This window comes from Portunus trituberculatus, chromosome 42 (assembly GCF_017591435.1).
Source record: "Portunus trituberculatus isolate SZX2019 chromosome 42, ASM1759143v1, whole genome shotgun sequence".
Lineage (NCBI taxonomy): Eukaryota > Metazoa > Arthropoda > Malacostraca > Decapoda > Portunidae > Portunus > Portunus trituberculatus.
In genome coordinates this window covers 307,501-327,500 of record NC_059296.1, presented here as the reverse complement: position 1 = coordinate 327,500, position 20,000 = coordinate 307,501, and the positions used below count along the sequence as shown (strand labels likewise).

At 53.3% G+C, this 20,000-nt stretch overlaps 1 protein-coding gene across 7 annotated transcripts in view; it reads left to right on the top strand.

The window, feature by feature from the left end:
* The window catches only part of LOC123517816, a 71,224-nt gene that overhangs the window by 5,676 nt on the left and 45,548 nt on the right, over positions 1-20,000 (top strand). For 2 of the 7 annotated variants that reach the window (XM_045278322.1, XM_045278323.1), the window contains one exon: positions 1-2,345. This exon is cut by the window's left edge. In XM_045278322.1, the coding sequence (XP_045134257.1) occupies positions 93-2,345 (2,253 nt within the window). In that variant the 5' untranslated portion in view covers positions 1-92. Of the gene's footprint in view, positions 2,346-10,486; positions 13,411-20,000 lie in introns of those variants that run through there. The other 5 variants (XM_045278321.1, XM_045278319.1, XM_045278320.1 and 2 more) reach the window with 3 other exon arrangements.

The following is a 20,000-nucleotide window of genomic DNA, read 5'->3' as shown; positions in this document are numbered from 1 at the left end:
AGAAACCTTAGTGATGCCTGTTGCTATTAATTAAGAACCTCGCTTCTGTCTTGTGCGTGTGGGAGAGCGAGGCGAGGTGCCCCTCGGCCAGGATGCGTTCCTCAGAGGACAGTGCAGATGACGAATTTGTGTTCGTGACTAACAAAGAAGTCAAGGTGCAGACGTGTGTCGCTGGCCCGGCATCGAGAGCCACTGGCCGCCTGCACCGCCACGGGCGCCACCACCACCGTCTCAACCAGCCCATCCCCACCAACCTGGACTTGGATCCGCCCTCAGGCTCGCAAAGCGCCTGCGCAGGCCTGCCCCATAGCATCACCACCACCACCACCTCTGTCCGGGCGAAGGTCACCCCACTGCCCCCTGAGTTGATCGAACTCCTTCCGCCTCACCTGCGAGAGAACACGATTCCAGACTTCTCTGCTGCATCACACCCAGTCTATGGTCAGAGGCTCCCTGGGCGGCCTGGTGGCCCACTGTCCACTAATCACCACGATTATTGTGACCCGGATGACGCCCGCGGCACCGCCACCTCGCCCCACAGCTTTGAGCACCTGTCTGAGCTGGTCAGTTCCAGTGATGCTTTTTCCAGCACCTCGGACGACGCCTCCTCCAGTCAGAATCATTCCCGAGCCTCCTCCCTTCCCCTCCAACGGCCTTGCCCACCTCCCTCCTCCACTGGGGCATCACACACCGCGCCCGCTGCTCTAACACTAACAGATTCAGGCATCAGCAGTGCTGGCAGCAGTAGTATTAGCAGTAGAAGCAGCAGCAGTAAGAGCCTTCCTAGAGAGAATCCCAGAGCCCTCAATGGTCGTCCTTTACCACCTGAGTTCCACCGTGGCCCCGCCCTGCCCCAGAGGAATGGTGCTGTGCCTGGCGTGGCGGGCAGCGCAGTGTCACCGGGTAATGAAGATCGGCCCCAGGGGCGTGGCCGTCTGGTGACGCGTTCGCCATCCCCATCTCTTTTGCTGGCTACTTGCAGGGCATCCCCTTGTCCTCAGGAGGCCGGGAGTGAAGTCACTCACTACTCCAGGCCGACACAGCGCGTCGCACACCATCCCATGGTGGAGGCCGAGCACTGGGAGCGACACGAGCCTCACGCTATCATTTCGAGGCCCGGGCATTCGGCCTTTGTGCCAACCTCCGCCCGCAGGCTGAACCAAACACCGACCAGAGACATGAGGAATCATTTTAGCCGTGAGAACTCCCCCAATAGAGTAGAAGTGTCCACTGGTTCGGGTGTTGCCTTCTACAACGTACGCAAGGCGGCTTCGTGCTCCCCTACCCGCACACCACGTGTATGCTGCACGCCACCCCAGTCAGCCTGCCGACACGCGCGACCCTCGCCGCCTCCAAGTCCAGAGATGCAGCGGGCCTGGAATATGGTCGGAGTTCCAGTTAGTTCTGGAATTCATGGAGGAAGGAATTCTCCTGTTCGCAGCGTCTCACCCACGCCCTTGGGTCACCCTGCGAACTACAGGCTTGGTGTCCCGCGATCCGACCCCAATGCTATTTATGATAATATAATGTTGCTGCGACATTCGTCACAGTCACCCAGCCGCCCTCCTCCTGCCGCGTCCCCCTGCATGGTTGCCCACTCCCCCGTCATGGGCAAGCCGCCTTCACCTCCCCAGCAGCGCAGGGTGTGCCGCTCCCCGTCACCTGGCCAGGGGTGGGTGTCTGTCAGCAGGTCAGCCAGCCCTCACTGTGCGCCCTGCCACCACCACGCCCCGAACCCACAGCACGGTGGCTGCTGGGTGCCTGTGTGGGGCTCCTCACCTCAGCTATGTCCGGAGGGTGGGGGTCACGCCTGTCCCGGGTGCCTCTATAACAGCCCCCCGTGTGCCGTGCCCTGCGCGTCCCGCAGTCACAGCTGTGAACGTCTTCCCGCACACCACTCCCCGCCCCCCTCACCCGTGTGTGGGCGGCGGTCACCTTCCCCATGGCGGGAAGGATCGGCGCCCCCTGCCAGCCATCGACACTCACCTTCACCGGATCGCCCCACTGGGCGGCCTCCGCGGCCCCGGCGACCCGTGCACAGGAAAGCCAAGACCGTGGAGGTGGGCTACTTGGGCTCCGCCAGCCACTCACCGAGCCGCGCCTCCTCCCCAGCAATGGCCACGCCCATGTACATGCCCGCCTCGGCAATCATGACAGCCACGTCACACCTGGGCGCCACGCAGCCTTCCGGAACCCCTCTGTATCAGAACCTGCGAAATCATAGCGGCGATGCTCCTTGCCTTGGCCAAGGAGGCAGCTCGCGGCCGATGGTGGCCGCCTCGCCTCCACCTCGACCCTCGTCACGGGCAGACAAGCAAGAGGTGAAAAGTGACTTAAAGCAAAAGGTAACGTACAAAGCCGCCATCTACAAGTGCATGAAAAATCTCCTGAGACCAACGCAATAGTCTCTGCTCTCTGCTTCATCTTGCATGAGCATCGTTTTCTACGGAAATGACCAGAGCATCGAAGAGCATGAGGACTAGCTGTTGTAGTGGGGAACATTTGTATTATACGGACATAGTTTGGGACACATCTAATGGACACGTCGAGGAAAACTCTGTACTGAGAGGTGAGTACTAGTGCTATTAGTATGATCTGAGAGTTTCAGGTGCATAAGTTTTGTATTTCTTTATTCTTCTTTTTTTTTATTTATTCATGTTATTTTCAATTTATGTTGTTCGTAAGTGCATGCTGGCTCGCTTTATCAAGATATTTTATCACATTCTATAATTGACAAAAGAAGGTTTTTTCTTAGTATTTGAGGGAATGATCAGAGAGAAGTGTGTGACCGACTATCCCGTTACAAGACAACTCACTGTTAACGCTGACGAACTGTTGTGTCCGTCAGCAGCATCAAAATGTGAATGTGTCACCTTGTGGATGAAAATGCCGGAAACAGCAGCACACTTTCCCTCTCTCTGTGTCACGACTCTCTCTTTCCGTGTGTTATGCCGACAGTGATACGATACGGCCGTCACAGATTACTACACTGAAATTATCTTTCTATTTTCTGCTACTGGTTTGTGATAAAGGACATGGCGGAAGGAAAAGAACGCAAGCCAGGAGACTATAGATAGATGGGAGTGGAAAGCGGATCAAACACACACACACACACACACACACACACACACACACACACACACACACACACACACACACACACACACACACACACACACACACACACACACACACACACACACACACACACACGTTCCCTGCACCTCCTGTCCGAACATTGGCTGCACTGGCGCCCTGAACGTGTTTTGCCTCCTTTCGTATAAACTTTAAAACAGAAGAGGAAACTTTGGGGAAGAGCAGATGCAGGAGCGGCATTCTTCCCAGCCCTTGAGTCAGGAAAGGGGAAGGGAAGCTGGGTGGCAGGGAAGAGGGAGGGTCCACTGACTACCACCACCACCACCATCAGGAAGGCCTGGATTTAAAGTAGCCAGTTGAGGGTGCTTGGCCGTGAAACAATAGTGGCTTATCTCTACACTGACAGGGGCTTGGGGCATTGGGCTTAGCTGTTCCGAGAGGCGGGAGGGGGGGGAGAGGGAAGAGTAGGGGGAGGAATGAAGTCAGTGGCCGTGTGAGAGTCGCCCCACTAACTTCAAACACCCACACCAGAACTTCCCCTCTTCCTTCCCTCTCCCCCACACACACACACACACACTCTAAACCCTCCAAATATAACTCTGCATACACAGTTAGTCCTAAAAGAATAACAGTAACAGTGACAGGGGTAGGTTTTGAGGCGTCAGTGGTATGGGCGTTGTGTTGGCCCTGTAGTGGCATGGCGGAGCAGTGGGAGGGTCTGAATAGTAAGGGTCTTCTCGTTATGTATGACAGGTGCTCTTATTGCTCTCCTCCTCCAAGTGCTTAGGACCTGGAAGAGAGAGAGAGAGAGAGAGAGAGAGATCTAGGAAAACTCGGGTGGGGAAATATATATCAGAGAAAGTGAGGAAAACAAGGGGCGTTTGGGGAAAGGGAAGGGGAAGAAATATGCCTAATAAGGGAAAAGGAAGGGTGTGTAAGGGAAAGCGGATAAGGAAGGGAGGAAAAAGAAGGCGTGTTTGTGTTGATGGAGACATGAGGGGAAAAGGGGACGAGGAGGGGAGAGAAATGAAGGGGTGTCTAGGATTAAAAAAGAGAGAGAGAGAGAGAGAGAGGACAAAGAAAGGAGGGGAAGAGAGGGGCATTTAAGCTGACGAGGACAAGAAGGGGAGAGGGCAGTGGGCGTGAGGGGAAGGGAAAAAGAGGGGAGGGGGAAGAGATGGGTGTGTAAGTGTTGGTGGTGGTGGTGGTGGTGGTGGTGGTGGTGGTGGTGGTGGTGCTGGTGGTGGTGGACGGAACGAGGGTAAGAGCATAATAACTACCTTACTTGGAAGAGAGAGAGAGAGAGAGAGAGAGAGAGAGAGAGAGAGAGCGTTGGTTAGCATATTGTGTTTACCTGTCCTGGAAATGAATCTCGTGCCTCTTACCAATGACTGCTGCTCTCTCTCTCTCTCTCTCTCTCTCTCTCTCTCTCTCTCTCTCTCTCTCTCTCTCTCTCTCTCTCTCTCTCCCCACAGTTGAAGGGGTTTGTGAGAGTTTACATCAATGGCTAAATATAGTGTGTTTACCCCGAGAGGCGACACCACCACCACCACCACCATCACCACTCCCTCTCTCTTTCCTCCGCCTTCCCTCCATCCTATATACCTCTGCCGGAAGTCACCAGGTACTGATGCCCAGATGTTTACTTAACGTGGCCCCCTCCCTCCCACCCCGTGTCTCTCTCTCTCTCTCTCTCTCTCTCTCTCTCTCTCTCTCTCTCTCTCTCTCTCTCTCTCTCTCTCTCTCTCTCTCTCTCTCTCTCTCTCTCTCTCTCTCTCTCTCTCTCTCTCTCTCTCTCTCTCTCTCTCTCTCTCTCTCTCTCTCTCTCTCTCTGAGAGAGAGAGAGAGAGAGAGAGAGAGAAGGAAAGATAGGAAGGTTTTCGGGGATAAGTCGTAGAGAGAGAGAGAGAGAGAGAGAGAGAGAGAGAGAGAGAGAGAGAGAGAGAGAAAGGTGTATACCAGTAAATCACAGAGGCTTTGAGTTGTGTGTGTGTGTGTGTGTGTGTGTGTGTGTGTGTGTGTGTGTGTGTGTGTGTGTGTGTGTGTGTGTGTGTGTGTGTGTGCAGCAGTGCTTGAGACACGGGGACCTAGGTATGTAGTATTACTTACGTAAGAAAACCTGGCTGAAAGGAGTGAGGGAGAGTAAGAGTGAGAGGGAGAGGAGAGGTGCGGTTAAGATGTCCACTTATCTAATTCAGAGTGGAGATGTTGCAGAACGTACTGAGGAGGAGGAGGAGGAGGAGGAGGAGGAGGAGGAGGAGGAGGAGGAGGAGGAGGAAAAGAACTAGAAGAAGAACAAGAGTCGGAGGAGGAAGAAGAAGGGTGTGTGTGTGTGTGTGTGTGTGTGACTTGCTTCTCGTATGACTGCACATAAACTCCACTACAACTTTTACATCTGCATCTCTTGTGTCCACTTTATACTCCCGTGTTTACTGATGCCATAAGCTTGACATTTGTAGCTAAGCCTCTCTTGCATTACCGCGGCACCTATTCTTTATTAGCTTCCTCATTTAATCCATCACAGCGTCAGACTTCAACCTAAGGGAGCAGTTCTTCGTTACGTCACACTGTCTTCAAATGGGTGAGGTCAGAGTGTTGCTTATTCAGAGGGTATGGGTGGACAGCTGCACTCCTGCCTTGCCCTCCCGCCACGTATAGCAGTAGCCTCCCGTGTACGGCTTGTCAAGGGGTCTGGTTAGTGGTTTGTGGCGCGGCAGAGGGCAAGGGAGATCAACTTTAGGTCCTTGCTGGTGTCTAGAGTGAGGCTCTTCCTGGCGGTGTGTGGTGCCCGATGTGTTGTCTGACGCACCACGCATGCTATGATGGCGCAGATGTTGTGCTGTACATAAACACACACACACACACACACACACACACACACACACACACACACACACACACACACACACACACACACACACACACACACACACACACACACACACACACACACACACACACACACACACACACAGTCGTCAGTGAGTTATGTGTTTGTCAAGGCCTTCACTTGTCACTGACCTACTCGTGCATTTGTTTGGGGCAGGAACATAAAAGTTTATCTTACCTGTTTATCAGATATGTGACATTTTAGGAGCTCATGTTGTGTGTGTGTGTGTGTGTGTGTGTGTGTGTGTGTGTGTGTGTGTGTGTGTGTGTGTGTGTGTGTGTGTGTAACCTCAAATTGTGCCCTGGGTCAGTTCTCATATGTATGTATAATTATATGAATGAATGAGTAAATAAACAGACAAGTGAACAAATTAATAAGAACTGGCACCTCCTGTGAACTTTTATGTTCTTATCTTTCACAACTTTTATCGCCCAAAGTCGGTGACCCGCTGACATAAAAGAATAAATAGGCATCTTACATAAAAAAAGAAGAAAATTAATAGAACAATAACAAAATACGTAAACGAGACACTTATACTACTCGTATTTTGAGAAGGAAACAGGAAGGCAACAGATAACCTCCTGAGTGTTGACTTGGCTTATCTTGACCAGGTGCCACCAAAATGTGTTCCCGCTCCGTGTGTGTGTGTGTGTGTGTGTGTGTGTGTGTGTGTGTGTGTGTGTGTGTGTGTGTGTGTGAGTGTGTGTATGTGCAGCTGAGGCTAAGAGTAAGAAGTTTAGGGATAGGGACCGTGCAGGCGTGCTGGGGACATTGACACAAACAAAAACACAATGACAGCCTTACACTCATCAACTTCAAAGAGCGAGACATTGAGTGTGGTCACGAAAAAAATAAAATGAAAAAAATAAAGAAATAGATAATAGATAAATAAATAAATGAATAAATAAAAAATACTTAATTGAAAAACAGATTCTTACAGCTTCATTCGCTACAAGACCTCCTCGCCTTGGGAAAGTCATTAGTAAGTTGAGTTGGTTGAGATTGAACCGCGAGGGTGTCGTGTGAACAGACCAACCCTGCGCCGCCTGCTGTTGGGTACTAGACGGCACGGGGCGCTGTTCTCACACTCTTGCTCTCACTCTATTGCTCTCACACTATCTCTCACATCCACACGTCGTTACAATCTCTACCTCACCAAAATTCTCACTCTCTATAGGGGGGCAGTATTCAGTAACGCTTTGCTCTCTCACCACAGTTTTCAAAGGTCACAGAGATGATTTATCAGGTTATCAAGTGTATTTCTCCTGTTAATAATGTACAAATCGTGTTTATCTGTCACTAGAACTATGAAAAAAAAAAACGTTTAACTGAAATTTTATTTACTTATTGATTTATTTGTTTATTATTATTATTTTTATTTTTAGTAGTGGAAGTTCGGCGCAGAAATGTTTCAGAGTATATTCCTCTCTCACACATCCTACCGTTACACCCTCTACCTCACTCAAGCTTTTAAATTCATTCATTTCCTTTCTCCCACACCCTCACACACGGCACCCCAGCGTCCCGTGTTATGTGCTACAGCCTACTGACGGTCAGCCTCATCGTGCCATCATACCTAAGGAAGTGCCCTCTTCAAACATACCAAGCGATGCTCCTCCTCCTCCTCCTCCTCTTCCAATCCCCTCCTCCTCCTCCTCCTCCTCCTCCTCCTCCTCCTCCTCCTCCTCCTCCTCCTCCTCCTCCTCCTGATCGTTATTGTTGATATTGTAGTAGTAGTAGTAGCAGCAGCAGCATCAGTAGTACCAGCAGCTAGCATCTTCATCCCTGTGGCTTGGGTTGAGGTAGGAACGATAGGACAAAGAGAGAAGGAGAGGGAAAGGGAGAGGGAGAGGCAGGGAGAGTTCAGGGTCCGCGCAGATATACTCGACACTTGCTTCACTCTCCCGATACTGCGGCACCAAAGCACCATATGTGGCCTTGTTGCTGTCACTCGCTGCCTCGCACTCCGTGGGCTTCGTGGGAGTGGGAGGCGGAGGGGCAGCAGCGGTTAGGGATCAGCGGCGCCCCTTGAAGTAAACACTGGAGAGGCGTGAGCGTTCAGGGCATGGAGTCTATTTTTTCTCATAGCGGAATGTGTGTTCGATTTATCTATATTTTTATTACCTCGCGTTGAAATGTGATTCCGGATGTAGCGACTGGAACTAACGAAGCAATAAGTACAAAACAGATTCCATTAGTCCGGGAAGGGATGAGTGGATGACTGAAAAGCGTGAGTGAATGTGGCTAAGAGTTGGAGGAGGTGGTGATTGGGGTGGGTGTTGTGGAGGCAGGATGAATGTAGGCTGTAACCAAATGAGTGAGGAAGGTTGAGGTGTGGAAAGGCTGCGCTGGAGATGGAGGTGTAGGCGGCGTGAGTGGAGTGAGCAGGGCGAGCAGGGGCGGGCGGGGCGGCTATTAATATGGTTGAGTGGTTAGGGTGAGGGAAAATGGGAGAGGGGAGGCAACTTTCTTCAGGCGTAGGGATGTGCCGGGCTGGCGGAGGGTTGTGTTTTACCGTCTTTGTTTTCGGGGACGCGTGCCACACCTGCTAGCGTCTCCCGCCACACCTGAAGGCGGCGGCAGCTTTCCTGTCTGTGCACTGAAGGTGATGCGTACAGTGATGCGCTCCGCTTGGGTCACCTGTCTCCTTTGCAGCTCACGCCCTTGGCTGGAGAAGGCGTATGCGCTCCTTCAGCACTGATAAGCCCCTGACGCTCCTAGTGGTGGCGGAGGAGGTAGATAGCAGCTAAGTGCTAGATCTGGGGCGGGGCGAGTCGTTGAGTTATGACAGGGGGAGACAGATGAGGGGAGGAGAGGGGAAAGACTCACGTGTGTGTGAATTTTGAGGCTGGCCACGCCGGTCCCTGGACCTGCATGGCCAAAAGAAACTTCGGCGCCAGATAAGCAAGACTTAGAGGGCCAAAGTAGGTGCGGAGCTTGAGTGTTTGAAGGGGAGGAAGAGAAGGAGGAGGAGGAGGAGGAGGTTAGGGATCTTAAGAGGGTGGCCGGTCAGTGACTGCTCCCCTTTCGTACATTCCTCGGCCTTGGTATTATATTTTTATGTGCCAGTGATCAGCAGGGCATCAGTCACCAGACACGTGCCCTCAGAGTGTGGGTGACTTGCGCGGCTCGGGAACTGAGGATGGAGTGAGGCTAGGTCGGGTTCACGCTGCTGAGGGCCACGTGCCTGTCCTCTTACCTCCCCCTCCTCAGGTTTCCATGCTAAGAGTTGTTGATTCTAGCGGCGGAGAGGCGCTTGCCGGTAGTATCACTTGGCGGCTGACCATTGTCTGCTTCGTGGTGGTGATTCTCTCGGCCGTTACCGTAACAGCCAAGGGAACAAAAGGAAAACTGCTGACAAGGGAGGCACTGTGAGGCAGCGAGCCAGGCACCCAGGCACCCAGGCACCGTGCAGGCAGAGGTACCGCTGACCCTGACGCCCGGTGAGTGGCGGGTACGCCTCTCCACCTTACCATCTCACCCTCGGCGGGGCTGGTGGGCCTCACGAAAGGTATCCATGGACACGCGTGCCTGGGTGCTGCTGGTCCTGCTGAGGGAGGAGCGAGGACTTGGCTGCTGAAGCGCTTGGCGGGGAATAGCTTACATGTTGACCTTGGCGCCAGGATTCACCCGGATTTCTATGTAATTTGATACCGAAGTAGTTTTGACCACGGACGCCACATGCGGGATTTACTACGGCCGTCCTTATCACCTCCCCGTACCATCCTCTCCCCTCCCCGCTTCTCCTCTCACCTCGCCTCGCCTCGCCTTGTCCTCTGGTGCCGTGTTGTGATGTGTCGCGTGTCATGTGAGTGTGTACCCCGCGTCCCCGCCACACTATGCGCCGTGCTGATGAGTTTAAGAGCCTTTTTGATGCAGCGATTCAGAAAGTCATAAAAATTTTTGCTTCATCGTTGTGAAATATGTGACGGGTGAGAGCGGTGAGCGAAGAAGGAAGGGAGGGGTGAGTGAGGGAGCGAGGGAGGGAAGGTGGAGGGAGGAGGGAAAGATTTTTAACGTCTTTTCCACCGTGTTTCTTCCTGAGGGGACTCGACTCTCTCTGTCCTCGCCTGCTGCCACTCGCTTGTGACAGACTTGAAGGGCGCGGTATTGTGTGCGAGTGTGGGTGATCGCCAGGACCGTGTGGGCGAGTGGAGTGAGACGCTTCAGTGTGGGCGGCAAGGAACATTTTGTCTCATGAATGCCACCCTCGCCTCCCTCCCAGAATGCCTCACGGGTCACATTCTCGCCTTGCGCTCAGTTGCTGCAAGTTTTCCTCGTAATATATCTTGAACAGTTTCTCAACAAGTCTTTATCAACGCTTGTTATTTCCTGTTCCGTCAAGAGTTGGAGCTCGTAATTGTGTCATTCAGGCTGCAGGCTGGAGGAATCACTAAGAATGTGTTTAAATTATTGTATTCAGTGTGTAGTGGTGGAGAGAAGGCCTGTGGGAGTTGGGAGTTGGGGTGGAGCGGTTTGTGTTGGGGGTGGGACGCCAGGCTTCAGGTGGGGAATCGGGACACGTGATCCACAAGTAAACAAATACTTCCATCATGGTGAAGACTGACAACGACACGACCAACAGCCCAGCTCTGTAAATACCAATAAGGGAAAATGAATGGCACTAATTGCATCCCGCAGCTTGCCTTCCTTTGGACCCGAGAGACAGACGCGCCACAGGCTCGCCGCCTCCTCGCCTGGCTCTCTCTGTCCCGCCTCGAAAATTTAACACTTTGATTTCTTCTTTCTTATGAATGTCACGATGAATAACTTCTACTAACATCACTAATTCATTATACAAATTCAAATAGTATTAGTTCCTTCTCTCGGCGCTAAATTTAATAGGCCAATCTTGCTTCGAAAATGTTTATGAAAGAGGAAGTTAAGTCGTAAAAATACACTCGTAAAGAAATTTAGGAAGGAGGAGGAGAGGAAATGTGAGGAATGCGAGAGCCCTGTGGGTGTGAGGTGGGTCCTAGACGGGCATCCCTGGGAGGGGTGACAGGGAAGGGTGAGGCATGCCCAGGCAGGGACAGCTGCCACCGCACCCTTCACTGACGGACGGATGTGCCGGCAGCCCTGCCAATAATTGCTCCGGCAGCAAAACACGACGTAGAGGCAAAGGAAGACATTATTGGTGTAGTGAGACTGTCTGTGTGTCGGGCGCTGCGAAGGGAGAGGCTGGAGGCTGGCGCACCACCGCTGGCCCCGCCCTCGTGCAGCTGTGAGGAACCTCGCCTCCCTACAGGTGATCGCTATTATAAAGGCGCGGCCCTCATAATGAAACTTATTTTTAGAGGGGTGGGTGGCAAGGGCGGTTTTGTGGGCGTGGTGTGGATCTCTTGCCTTATTTCAGTTGCTGAGTACAGTTGCAGTGAGGGGTGCGGTGAGGGTGAGTGAGTGGTGGGCTGGTGGGCTGGTGGGAGGCAGTGATGGAGTCTGGCTGCCCCGCGGCTCCTCCCCTCGGGCACCAGTCAGTCCCGGGGTAACGAGTGCACCGCGCGCCGTGCCGCCGCCTCCCGCCTCTTGTGATGGTGATAATTCAAAATATTTGTTTAGAAGGAATAACGACGCTGCCCATGTTGTGAGGGCACCCGGCCCGGCAGGGGAGGCGGGCGAACAAGGGCGAGGCAGTATGCATGACCACATCCTTGGGGTGGGTCAGCCTCATGGGACGCCTCCTCAGTCCCCTTGTCAGGAACGCACTGAAGGGGAAGTGACGCGCAGTGATTCCTATTGCCTGGCTAGGGGAGGCAAGGTAGTGTCCTCGCGCCCTTGGGCCGCCAATGGAATCCGCGCACTCAACATGCGTGCCGCGGAGAGAGGAAAGAATGTGACGGATGGCCAGCACCCTCCGTCACTCGCCTCAGAGATGCCTTCGTCAGACTCGGAAAGTGACTCTGGGTCTGGTGATTCAGAGGAAACTTCCGAAGATGAATACGAGACGAGTAGTGGGAGACCCGCTCAGAGCCGCCCCCACTGTACCATTCCTGAAGAGGAGAATGATGCTTCACACCTGGCCACTGCTTATCCCAGTGGAGAATCTGGACAACCTATTGGGGCTTGTGGCACAAAGGGCAATTCTGTCAGTGACGGCCACCTGCGGTCTGGTCCAGTGAATACCAGGAAATCAAAGATACCAGACGCCGCCGACCACACTGATGTGAATCCCTTAAGAACCGGTATTGACTGTGATCCTGGTGAAAATTTTGGAGAGGAGGAGGAGGTGGAAGAGGAAGGAGACGAAGAGAAAGAGGAAGAAGAGGAGGAGGAGGACGACGACGACGACGAAGAAGAAGAAGAAGAAGAAGAAGAAGAAGAAGAAGAAGAAGAAGAAGAAGAAGAAGAAGAAGAAGAAGAAGATAGCGAGAGCGAGGAGACGGAGAGCACTGTGCGGGCTAAGCCTGATGGAGCCAGTGCACACACAGAAGGCGAGGGCAGAGCGGCACCACCACGTGAGGAGGAAGACCACAACGACACGCTGAGCACCCTGAGTGGAGACCTCAGCTTTGACGACCAAGAGGCGTCCCCACCTCGCGATCTTGAGAGGGTGGGCGGTTCGGCCTCTGCACCGGATTCCCGCAGACCACCAAGTCCCGCCAGCCTCTCAGGTGCTGCCTCCCCTACCGCGGGGCGTGACGGGCGCCGTGATGCTGAAGAGTGCGTGGGAGGAAGAGTGGCGCCAGACATCGAGCGCAGCATCCCGCAGCGGGAAGGCGTGCGTGCCGGAGTGTTCTGTATAAGTGGCTACCCAAGACCAAACCAGAGAAGTGCCCACACTTCTGTGGTCAGTGAAGCTTCTCACCCCGTGCATCGCCCCGACTCGAGCCATTCCTATCACGACTCGTCCATTTTAGACAGTAAGGAAGCAGAGGACGCAGAGCTAGAGGTGGAACACAGCAGGGGAGCAATGGAGTCCATGCTCGCAGACTATAGCTGGGACAACCTCTCCTCAGCGTCAGATCGTGATGGCAGTCTCCGGCGCTCGCCCTTCTCCAAGACACAATCTGATGCTCGCGCTTACGGAACGCCACTTCGAGAGCCTTGGCTTCCTCCCTCACGCCAGCCACCACCACCCATGTCAAGAAGCGTCGACTCCAGCCGGCGGTCATCGGGCGGCAACTACCAGAACGTGGAGAGCTCGGGTCAACCCAGGCACCGAGGCAGCCCGAGCTCCGCCACCACAGACTATGCACGGGGAACCACCCCTGTCTTGGGGTTCAGCGCGGCGCCACACCATGATCCTTCTCAAATGTTCATCAGCGAGCAGGACCGTGCACTGCATGACCAACACATGAGATCTGAGGCGCGCCGGCGGTACAGTTCCTCGCCGCAGCCACAGCCTCGACAAAGAGCCCAGCTGGACAGCAGGCGGCCTCACAGCAGCGCCTACGACGATGTCAGCAGCACCATCAGCAGCACAAGTAATACACTCATATGGTATAAGACTTTAGTGTGGTCGTTAGCCTGTCAGGAGGTGGTTAGCGCCTGATATATAGCCTTGGCAGGACCACCACCTTGTCATATAAAGCTCTAAGCACACCATGTAATAGAGGTACTTTGTAGGTTGCAAGGTAGTTTTACGAGGTTGGATAATCTGTACTAAATGCTAAATGGTTATTGGCACACACCTGACAGTTGCGCACACCTGGCACACGGGAGGAAATAAGTCAGCGCCGCGTGGAAATAGCTATGTGCGTGACGCGTAAATGGATGTCCGTAGTCAAACAAAACTGCAAACGACGCTGTTCTGAAACTATTTAGAGAGAGAGAGAGAGAGAGAGAGAGAGAGAGAGAGAGAGAGAGAGAGAGAGAGAGAGAGAGAGAGAGAGAGAGAGACGGTGGGTCATGAAATTCCTACTACCTACACTTGAACTCTTGCTTGTGCTCTTATTGCTGCTGTTGCTGCTCCTGCTGCTGCTCCTGGTGCTGCTACTGCTGCTGCTGCTGCTGCTGCTGTTGCTGCTCCTGCTGCTGCTACTGCTGCTGCTCCTGCTCCTACTCCTACTCCTACTCCTACTCCTACTCCTACTCCTACTCCTGCTGCTACTGCTACTGCTGGTACAACAACAACAACAACAACAACAACAACAACAACAACAACAACAACAACAACAACAACAACTACTACTACTACTACTACTACTACTACTACTACTACTATATATATATATATATATATATATATATATATATATATATATATATATATATATATATATATATATATATATATATATATATATATATATATTACGTGTGTGTGTGCGTGTGTTTGTACGTGCCAGCGCGCCCTTAAGGTGTTAGTGTTGCTGCGAAATCCATTCCGGTTCTAAACCAACACACACACACACACACACACACACACACACACACACACACACACACACACACACAACCTGCAGTGGCTCACACGAGGACATTGGCTGGTGGGGAGTGCGGGAGGAGGGCTGGCGGCGGCGGGAGGCAACGTCTGGTCGTTAATAGTAGTAGTGGCGGTTCATCCTATTGATACGCGACGGGTCCAGCACTCCAGATGACAGACGCGACCCTGGCCGCTCCTGGTGGCGGGGGCCGGGGAGGAAGGTGGGGGGGGGGGCGTAGCGTGAAGACATCCAAGGCTGTAAGATTTCTGTTCCGTGGGAGGTATCGTTAACCCTGTAGTGGTGATCCGGAAATGGTTTCAGGGGTGGAGGGAGCGCGAGAGTAAATCCCCCGGTCTGGTGTGAGAATGCGAGGAGTGTGCGCGGGCCGGGCGGGGCGCGAGGCAGTGCCGTGTCGAGGCCAGTGCCAGGCGGGCCAGCCGGGTGTCGCGCCTCTTCCGTGCCGCGCTGTGAGGTGCTCCACGGACTCAACCTCCACGACACACTTCACTTGCACGCTAACGAACCTGCCGTGATGATCACCTCGTGACTCGCCCCCCAGGACAGCCGTGCCGGGCCGGGCGAGCAAGGCGGTCGGCGAGGAGCGGTGGCGGTGCAGTAGCCAAGTGACAGGAGCTGCGGGACGGTGAGGGGCTCCTGTGGGCGAGTGGCGCGGCGGTGCACGTGCTGAAATGTGCTGACTGTGTTGCTTGTTGCTTCCACCACTGATACTGACACTCTCAACTACACACACCACACACACACACACACACACACACACACACACACACACACACACACACACACACACACACACACTCTTAAAACAAACAAACAAGAAATCCCCCTCACTAATTAAAGCACACACACACACACACACACACACACACACACACACACACACACACACACACACACACACACACACACACACACACACACACACACACACACGATCAAACAAAGTGCAGTAGGTTGGCCAATTAATTTCCTGCATGCGCGGCAGTACAATTATGTGTCAGCATATGTGTTACTAAGGAGGGGGCGTGACGCTGCACCACCTTCACCACCACCTACTAATCGTTATCGGAAAACAATAGCACGTAAGTTAATTGACAAACACTCCAATCGCGGTAGTTTCCGGCGTACCGAGGAACATTATCGGGTTGGGGTTCGTTACGGTTTGTCCTGTTAGCGGAGGTGTGACGGTGGGGTTACGTGCGGCCCAGGTGAGGCGCGGCGGAGAGCGGCCAGCCCCTGGAGCGGACCATTCAGTCGCGGCGCGGACGAGCGAGCGGCCCACACTAGGACTCTAATCCACCGTCGCTTGGGAGTCATGAATGGTGAGGACGCCACCAACGCCGCGGGCACTGTGCTGTACGCGGAGGAGAACGGGACGACTAGTGATGACGGGGCCCTGTCCGCCGAGCTGCCCGTGAGTGACCTAGCCTACCCCATCGATCAGGGCCCTGTTCGTAGTGCGTTTACTCGTACCAGGAGCGCTTTTGCCTTCCCCGGGCGCGTGTGTCACAGTGATGACAGTGAAGTGCGTCGCCTGTACCAGCATGAACAAACTGGGGGCTTCAGGAGGATATACCACAGCCTCAGCGACCACGGCCTCTACCCCTACCTCTCTGGCCTCGGCCTGTCCACCTTGCCGTCCAGCGAGCCAGGTGAGGCCGACTGCCTCTGCCAGCTCGGCCCTTCACCCTAGTTGTCACGACACGCACGCTAGTCTTTCTGCATCTAGTCTCAGCCCAAACCCAATTTTTGTCTACGATTTCACCCTAGTACCGGATTGCCTTGATTCCCTAGTTCCAGGTTATCCCTTACCCTAGTGGTAGCAGCTCCCGTTACTAGTTTTCCATATGATCTTCACCCTGGTGTTCTTTTTCGTCTTTGCCCGAGTGAGTGGTTCACTCTGGTGCCGAGTTCAGCCCTTTTACTAGTGTCAGCCTCATCCTTCCCTCCAGCGTCAGCCTGTTCTCTTAGTGTCAGCACGGTCATTACCTTGTAGTGTCAGCTCAATCACTCCTAGTGTCAGTGGTGTTCTTTCTTAGCGTCAGTTCGTCCTTTCTATCTCCCTCTTAGTGTCAGGAGTTAGACATTTCACAATGATAAGCAAATGTTCCCAGTTTCAGCTTGGCCCTCTCCGTGGCGTCAGTCCTCCCTAATGTCAGCTGGTCCCAACACAAACCTCAACAGTCACCCTCCTGTCAGGTCGGTCCCTTCCCTTGTTAGCGTCAGCCTTATCTTGCCACCACCAGTCATCCTCGCAGTGGCAACTCAGACCACTAGCATCGTGTAGCCTCAGAGGAATCTCATTTGTGACTCAGGTCATCACCATGGCGTCACTTCCTCCCGGCACGTCGCGTCTGACAGTGACGACGGATGCTTACCTGTTTATATGAGCGCTTCCGCCCACTCTCGGAGGAGGAGGAGGAGGAGGAGGAGGAGGAGGAGGAGGAGGAGGAGGAGGAGGAGGAAGAATGAAGGCGTGGCTGGGAAGGGTAAAGGTACCGTCAAGAGAGAGTACAGTTACAAGTGTTACTATATTTACACCTCAAGTTCAATGTTCTGGTGATCACTGCTCAATCAGGTGTCAACTCTTGGCACCGAGAGTCTCTTAGTGTCAAGCAGCAGCCCCCCCCCCCTCTCTCTCTCTCTCTCTCTCTCTCTCTCTCTCTCTCTCTCTCTCTCTCTCTCTCTCTCTCTCTCTCTCTCTCTCTCTCTCTCTCTCTCTCTCTCTCTCTCTCTCTCTCTCTCTCTCTCTCTCTCTCTCTCACACTAATGACTGGGTTGTGTATGAGCAGCTTCCTCCTCGCCGTCTTGCATAATCTCTCTCTCTCTCTCTCTCTCTCTCTCTCTCTCTCTCTCTCTCTCTCTCTCTCTCTCTCTCTCTCTCTCTCTCTCTCTCTCTCTCTCTCTCTCTCTCTCTCTCTCTCTCTCTCTCTCTCTCTCTCTCTCTCTCTCTCTCTCTCTCTCTCTCTCTCTCTCGGTGCGTTCCACTTTGCAGCACGTCTCACTCCTTTTCTTATAAAAAATGCCTTGGTTGTTCCTGTGTGCCCCTCGCCGCCTCGCCCTGCCCTGTGGCCTCGTTGGTTCAGGCACGCGCGGAAGGTTCCCTCACTCCCTCACCCCCTCCTCCCCTAGACTCCCTCCTCAGCAATACGTGTCTCGCTAGGGCTGCGCGCCTCAGGAACTACATAATCCAGACCAGAAAATGAGGTGCAACTGGAAACAAATATACTCAGGTTCTTCGTAATGTTGTTGTTTTTTTTTCTTCTCCAGCCGTGTTAATTTCGGCGGATTTACCAGGAAAGAAAACCTGGAAATGGAAAATGTAAATGAAATGAACGTCCACCTCGTAATCTGCAGTGAATCATTCCTCTCGCAGTGCTCCTCCTCCTCCTCCTCCTCCTCCTCCTCCTCCTCCTCCTCCTCCTCCTCCTCCTCCTCCTCCTTCCTCTTCCTCTTCCTCTTCCTCCTCATCCACATCCTCCTCCTCCTCCTCCTCCTCCTCCTCCTCCTCCTCCTCCTCCTCCTCCTCCTCCTCCTCCTCGCCATAGGCCAAGAGCAGTGAGTGAGCACTTGCGTCAGTCCCCTCGCCGCCTGCAACAACACTGCTCCGAGCCTTGTTAACACGCTTTGAACCTTGCTTTTGTAGCCAGCACAAGCTCCTGACCCGCGCAACAGCCCTGCTTCAGGCACGGCCCACCAGACAAAGGAAAGTCTTTCTTGTCTTTCTGTGAGTGGAAGCAACACACATAAAGGCCGAGATAAATGTCGGGGGCGTCGCTTCAGGGAATGCCGGGATATCCAAGCACAATCCACTGATCTGCTGCCTGCCATGAGATGAACGGGGCGGCGCGCAATCCGCCCAATGAGCTGCTTTATGGCCCGTGACACTGATGCTCGCTTGATTTTATTCCACCGCTTGCATTATTTTATTCCACCCTCACTGCGTTGTCTTAAGGGATTTCAAAGTTTATGCTGCCGCCTCGCCTCACGCAGCAAACCACTAATGCCTTGGTCCGTGTCGTGCTGTGTGCTGTGTGTTGTTGGTGCTGTGTGCTGTGTGCTGTGGCCTGGGCATACTTGCATCCACCTGTACTTGGCGTCACCAGGTGTGGGTGTGATGTCCTGCTTAATGAGGTGTTCCGCTGAAATGCTTTTGTTGAATACTGTCCATAGATTGTGACTGTGTGTGTGTGTGTGTGTGTGTGTGTGTGTGTGTGTGTGTGTGTGTGTGTGTGTGTGTGTGTGTGTGTGTGTGTGGCCATTCAGAAAGTCTGTAATATATATATATAACTTATAGACATCATGGCGAGAGTAAAGACTGACTATAAATGGACTGAACTAAGGAACACACACACACACACACACACACACACACACACACACACACACACACACACACACACACACACACACACACACACACACACACACACACACACACACACACACACACACACAGTACAGTCTCGTACTAAAATCACCGACTGTAGCACATGGAATGGAGATGAAGTAAAGTTCAGAGAGAGAGAGAGAGAGAGAGAGAGAGAGAGAGAGAGAGAGAGAGAGAGTACTGGCGGGATGTGCCGTGTATCCTCGTCCCGTGTTGCAGCCGCCCCTGCTCCCTGCTGTCCATCACCCACCTACGCTGCCCTGGCTAGCCTCTGTGTGCCCGCCCGTGATCTACCGGCGGGTTTCAAGCAGCCATCACCAACACTGCGTACACCACAACTGTACTGCCATCACCACTACTATTACTACTCTAGCTCCATCACCATCACCATCACCATCACTATAACAAAATCTACTAACAGCAATACTACAATAACTACTACTACTACTACTACTACTACTACTACTACTACTACTACTTCCACCACCATCACCACCAGACGCAGTACTTTCTCCAGTTCTCCTCGTCACGTCACCCTCAGCTCGAGTCACTGACCATCAACAAAGGCATCACCCACTTGATCAATGCTGAAACTCATGTAACTACCACCACCACCACCACCACCACCATCACCACCAGCTTCTCCGGCCGCCACTTTCGCGCCTCATCGCATCTTTCACGCCCCCCGTTAGCGTACACACACACACACACACACACACACACACACACACACACACACACACACACACACACACACACACACACACACACACACACACCGGTCTCCTTCATTTCCTCCTGCAGTTATCTCTCACCATTGTTACCACATTTGCCATCCAGCCCTTCCTTCTTTCTTTCCTTCTTTCCTCTCTCTCTCTCTTTCTTTTTTTTCCTCCACGTAATCACATCTTACATCCTCGTCGCCTCCACCATCCGCTTCCCCCTCCCCTGTCCCCTTTCTCTGCGCCATGTCCTTCCCTTTCCCTTTCCCCTTGCCCTGGCTGGCTGCAGGGGACGGGCGGCGGCGGGCAGGAAGTGTTAAAGTGGTGTGGCAGAGTAGCCAGAGAGAGAGAGAGAGAGAGAGAGAGAGTGGTGGTGGTGGTGGTGGTGGTGTCGCTGGGAGGTGTCGAGAGAACACTGGTATAAAGATTTTGTTGGTGGCGGTGACCGTATCCGCCCAGCCTCCACCAGTGACGGGGTTTCAGGGGAGGGGTGTCAGGCTGAGGGAGGGCTGAAGGAG